Source organism: Pygoscelis adeliae, unplaced genomic scaffold (genome assembly GCF_000699105.1).
Source record: "Pygoscelis adeliae isolate BGI_AS28 unplaced genomic scaffold, ASM69910v1 Scaffold365, whole genome shotgun sequence".
Taxonomy (NCBI): domain Eukaryota; kingdom Metazoa; phylum Chordata; class Aves; order Sphenisciformes; family Spheniscidae; genus Pygoscelis; species Pygoscelis adeliae.
In genome coordinates, this window is record NW_008824783.1 from 520,913 (window position 1) to 526,920 (window position 6,008).

The 6,008-nt window shown below is 57.4% G+C and overlaps 1 protein-coding gene across 1 annotated transcript in view; it reads right to left on the minus strand.

Moving 5' to 3' along the window:
• The window catches only part of ZNF609 (zinc finger protein 609), a 57,764-nt gene extending 52,737 nt beyond the window's left edge, over positions 1–5,027 (minus strand). Inside the window, 1 exon segment of the mRNA XM_009323851.1 lies at positions 4,202–5,027. Within this exon segment, the coding sequence (XP_009322126.1) occupies positions 4,202–4,948 (747 nt within the window). The 5' untranslated portion in view covers positions 4,949–5,027.
• Between the last annotated feature and the right edge of the window lie 981 nt (positions 5,028–6,008).

The following is a 6,008-nucleotide window of genomic DNA, read 5'->3' on the forward strand; positions in this document are numbered from 1 at the left end:
CCCGGTTGCTGGTCCACGCACTCCAGACACGGGTACATCAGCGCAGGCTCATTTCTCTCGCTGCTGCAAGGAGTATTAAGCTTCCACTCCTGCCCTCCCAAATATCTTTTGGGGCTCCAGCAGCCAGGGCTGGTGCAAGGAGCTGCCCAGGCACTGAACCACAGCCTGAGGCAAACCTGCGCTAGGTGCTCAGCCCACCCCAGAGACCCTGGAAGGTCTCAGCAGGGTTACGGCCAAGGGGTTTCATCATGATCAGCCCCATCCTTGGCGAAGTTATTGCTTGTGTCCCAACACACCGATGGCATCAGGTTCGAGGAGGGTACGCAACAAGCCAGGGCATGCCGCAACAGGAGGCTGGATACGGCCAAGATACGCACCTAGAAAAAGGGCGTTTGGGATATTCAGTTCCCGAGGCTTCACGCCGGGAAGCAGTGACCAGAGGAGCCGTGGGGTCACACCGGCAAAACATGTCCCATCAAGCCCATGGGCCATGTCCACAGGCTCCGTCACTGCTATGTCAGACACGGGAGCAAGGGTGGTCTCGCCCATGGACACCGCGCCAGCTCGAGCACCTGCTGACATGAAAGGGTGCCTGAAAAAATCCAAAGCAAAGCTCTTTCCTACACCCAGCAAGGACTGGAGGGCTGCAAAACCCTACAGGGAGATATTTAAAGAGCACAAAAGCAGAAGGAGGGGCAAACAGCGAGCTGACTGTGGCACTGAAGCACCTCATCAAGGAAAAATACTCGCTACTAAAGTGCTCTTTAATCCAGCCAGGGAGATACAACAAAACCTCCTAGCTGGAGGCTGACTGCTCAGCGCGCACGTATATACAGGGAGGTCATCTACCCCGGGGCTGAAGCCAGTGGAGGGAGAGACAGTCTCTCTTTCTTCATCCCCAGATGAAGACCAGCCTCTCTGCCCGAAACGGAAGCGGGAGCAGCACAGGGTTAAGAAGAGGACAAGCTGCCAGAGACCAAAGGTTGGGCTGAGTCACATTGTGGCCGTTCCTGTTTCGGTCTGAGCAAGTTTCTCGCTTCCCAGGCAGGGTTTGTCCCCAGGCCTGCAGGAACCCATTGCTTTTGTCCCCGCCATGCACTCCCCAGACAAGCTGCCCTCCCACAGCCAGCACGTACCTCTGCTCTTCGCTTGTCCTTCGGACTCCACATGCCATTTTTGGGGCACCCCTGCAGCTTTCAGGAGACAGGAAGAGCCCAACGCCACTGCTCACCTCCATCTCATCCCCTCCGTCCTCCACCCTGCCCCAGCCATCAGCCCATCCTCAGGCTCTTCCTCGAGAAATAGAACTTTCCTACCACTCGCCATGCAGACACCTTTCTTCTCCTCACCCACGGCTTTCCCGACCCAAAGGAAGCCATCTAGCTGCCCCCAGGAGGCTGACGAAACACAGTCAATGTTTCCTCCTGAGCGCAAACACGACACGTTTTCCTGCAGATCCAGACCTTAAATCACTTCTCAAAACAGGGCTCAACCCTCCAGGCTGAGCCTTCATCAGTGTGGTCGTACCTGAATCCAGACGAGTGAAACGGCAGAACCGTTCTCACAGGGTATCTGTACGGAGATGACAGAACGCTTTGGGTTGGAAGGGACCTTCAGAGATCACCTAGTCCAGTCCCCCTGCCGTGGGCAGGGACACCTTCCACTAGATCAGGTTGCTCAAAGCCCCGTCCAACCTGACCTCAAACACTTCCAATCATGGGGCATCCACAACATCTCTGAACAACCTGTTCCAGTGTCTTACCACCCTCATCGTAAAAAATATCTTCCTTACGTCCAATCTAAACCTACCCTCCTTCAGTTTAAAACTGCTACCCCTTGTCCTGTCACTGTAGGCCCTGGTAAAAGCCTCTCCATCATCCTTATAAGCCCCCTATAACCCAGGTGGGGTCTCACCAGAGTGGAGTGGAGGGGGAGAATCACCCCCCTCGACCTGCTGGCCACGCTGCTTGTGATGCAGCCCAGGATGCGACTGGCTCTCTGGGCTGCAAGTCCACATTGCCAGCTCATATCCGATTTGTCACCCACCGGTACCCACAAGTCCCCCTCCGCAGGGCTGCTCTCAATCCATTCACCCCCCGGTCTGTACTGATAGTGGGGATTGCCCTGACCCAGGTGCAGGACCTTGCACTTGGCCTTGTTGAACTTCCTGAAGTTCACATGGGCCCACTCCTCCAGCCTGTCAAGGTCCATGACGTTTGGTCCCTGTCTTCACAATCCCCACCTTGCTTTGGCATTTCTACCTGCAGAGGGTTTCTGCAGCTGCATCAGTGAAAGAAATAAATCTTTAATAGTAAAAACACAGGAAAAGCCATGCAGGGTATGACCAAAGGCCCAGCCAGCTCCCGCGCTGGCTTTGACAGTGGCCAGCAGCAGATGGCTATGAAGGAACATAACAGCCAAGCATGTTGAGGTATTTCCCGAACCACTTCGCAAGCTCCAGCCCTCCTCGGGCTTTTCCCAAGCCAAAAGACATTGCCCTGTACACCCCCGGATGGGTTCCTCCTCCACAAACCCACCCAGGTGCCCCAGAGCATCGCTTTCAGCATCCACAGCTTTTTGCAGCAGCATTCAAGTCCATCATGCAAAAGAGCATCTGCTCCTCTTCCTGGTTTCATTCACTCTGGTTCTGCTGCCAGAAAGGACAAGGAAACAACACGTCGTCTCCACACCACTCCTTAATTTTACAGGCTTCAGTCACCTGCCCCAGGAGTCTTCCTCTCGAGCAGAGGAAGCACCGACCTACTTAGCAGCTCTTCTCCCAGAGCCACCCCATGGACAACTATCCCCATCCCACTTCTTTCCACATGTGCTCTATCTTTTTGCGGATGGAAAAAAAAAAATCTCCCCAACATCTCACTGGTCTCAGCAACTCTCCCAAATCCACTGAGCGCTCCCCACCCATCCCGTCCTGGTGCGCAGCACCGTCATCCCTACGCCAAAGCAGAAATCCTCCCGGGGAGCCGCTGGCTGCAAACACGGTGACTCACACCCCGATACCCCCCCCAACCACTCTCCTGACACCCCAACACATGTTGACGGCAATAGGGCTGAGCCACCCTGAACGCACACGCTCGTCATGCTCACCCCATGCACGGCAAACGCATGGCTTCACGGGCATGGACTGGTGACACCATGTGTGCAGCTAGTGCAGGGAGCTTCTGCTCCAAGCGCTAAGAACTCCACGCGCTCAAAGTCTTCCCCCACCCACTCACAGAAATCACATCAGCCACTGCGATGACCAAGAAACAAGCTAACCGAGCCGCCGCTCCAGCGGCCGTACCCAGAAACGGCTGCACAGCCACCCAGAGCCAAATGCCGCTCAGACAGACAGACAGCCGTTCACCCCGTCGGCCGCGTGCTGCTGGCGGGACTTTTCGCACCCCCAGTGACCTGGAAGAGCAGCTTCGCTGGCTCAGCATCGCTGCTGCATGTTAGCGGAGGAGCGACATGTAAAAAATCACCCACAGCAACCTCTTGGCCCGAGGCTGATCGTCACCACAAGTGGGACAAAGCCCTCATACCAACAGCAGACCAAGAAATGAGGCAGTAACTCCTGTCAACCCTGCACCTAGTGCTTGCCTGCACACCCACGCAGATCCCACATTTACTAACACGTTAAGGTCTCCTTCTCTGCAAATGATGCAACCAGAGAGAAATTAATTCCTTTGGGAGCTGCAGGAAGCTTTGACGTGCAAGGTGAAGCCACCGGGAAGCAGAGCATGGCGGCCAACAGACACTGCCGTGTCCTGTCGGGAGCTGGAGTGGGCACAGGACTGGGACATCTCTTTCACTGCCAGCCCAGGCTCTTCCCACAGAGAGACAGGAGCAGGAGAGGCTTGGACCCGCTTGGCACAGCCGCAGCACCAAAGAAACCGAATCCCTGAGCGTACAGCAGGATGGTACTCTGACGCGTAGTGACTGCGGGCGATTTGCTGGTGCACGGTTCCCAAAAGCCAGGCACAACTCGACCGGTGCCCTCCCATCGACGCGTCCAGACCCTGGCACATCACGTGGCCAAACAGTCTTTATGCCAGAACCAGGAGGCACCAGCCATACATCAGTGCTGGCCCCCGATGGTTCAAGACACACAGTCCCGCTGTAAGCTCCTGCTCCCTCGTCACCCATAGCGGCACGTCCCGGCACAACGCCACCTCCACCCACACCCCGACAGCTTTCTTACCTTCTCCGACTTCACCTTTTTCAGCTGCCGGCACTCACTTTCCCCATCCTCCAGCTCCGACTTAACTCCCAAGGGATTGAGCGCAGCTCCCGTGTCAATAGCTATACTTCCAAGCTGCTCGGCAGCAGCAGGCTCTGTCCCCTGGCCCCCATCATACTGTCCCACCCTCACCGCCAGGGCCAGGGGCTGCAGCACGCTGGGCTCCTTCTCCACTGCAGCCCCCGCACCCTCACTCCTTTCCTTCTTGCTTTTGGATGAGCCGCCCTCCTTCTCCTTCTTGGAGCCGGCCATGCTGCGAGATGCCTTGGCCGATTTCTCCGAGCCCTTCGGGGTGACGGCAGGCACCAAGCCGCCCGAGTTCGCGCCGTCCCCAGAGCGTCCTTGAGCCTCCTTCTTGCCACCAGCTCCCTCGCTGGGAGTGAACAAGGAGGTCCCCGGGGTTGGCTTTCCACTGTCCTTGCCACTCTTGCTCCTTTTCGACTTGGATTTGCCCTCCTTGCCCTGCGGGCCCGGCACCGGGCTCACAAACTTGATGTTATCCGGTAGGGTTGCCACCGCGTTGGGTGCCGGGAGCCCCACTTCTTTGGAGCCCGACATTTCCAATTTCTGCTGATCCTTCTCCAAATCAGCGTCCAGGTCAATGATGAGATTCCCTACGCCAATGTCCCACTCATCCCCGCTGTCGTACGTCTCAACCGGGTTCGCATCGATTCCTTTCCCTCCGGAAGCTCCGCTGCTCAAGGACATCTTAGAGTTAACGGCCCCTCACGGTTCAAGGCTCTTCCCTGCCTCCACGCCCTGGGGGTCACCTACGTCCTCGGGGGGCTTCCAGCAGTCGGGGTCTGCCCAGGTGACAGCATCGCTGCTGGAAGGGAGAGCAAAGAGAACAGGGTTACACACGAAGAGCCCCAGGCAGGGAGATCTGCCTTCATCGGCAGCCACACGTGCAGGCAGAAGTCCTGGGCAGGGTGAAAGCCCTCAGCCTCCCAAATCCCCCATTGCACAACGCGAGGCAGCATCCCCCTCCACCCCTCCCAGGCTGGGGGCTGCTCCTCGGCTGTCCCCGCAGCAGCAGCCATCTGGCACCAGTCCCTCGATCAATACCAGCCCCGGCAGGTCACGGCTCTCGGCTCCAACAAGACATTACTCTCACGTTTCCCCGCTCGCCATTTCCCTCTGAATTATTGAGCGCTGCCCCTGGGAGGGAGGATTGATTCCTCTCCTGACGATGCCACCCGGGGGGAGGGCTCCTCTCTGCGCCAGCCTTGCTGCGAGGGACGAGAGCCACTTGTCAGGGAAGCCAAGTGCCTCGGTGGGAAATAAATCCCGAGCTTCAGAGCGCCTGTGACATTTGGGACACGTCAGAGTGGTCGCCGAAGGCCAAATGTCAGCGGGAAGTGCCGGATTTCCATCCTGCACCTCCAGGCAGCACAACACGGCCCCCGGCTTTAGGACGTTAAACCGCCATCACCTCCGGCATGATGAGCCACGTAGCAGGCTCCGAAGGATGGGGAACCGAGACACAGTTGCACGGGTACCTGGTCTTAACTGGGAAGAGAGGGACCAGCCGTAACTGCCCATGCCGTGATCCACCCCAGCTAGCCCAAAATTTCTCCTCCCAGCTTCCCAGCCCCTCGCCCTCCCTGCTCTCAGATGCATTGTACGCTGTCCTGTCCCCGGAGGCAGCAACGTGGGGAGGAAAACAAAAAAAGACACCCACGCGCAAGCCGAAAAAGCGCCGGAGTTGCTTGCTGAGATTAGCTCGTGGCAATTACACTGATGAGACATCATTAACACATGAAACAGC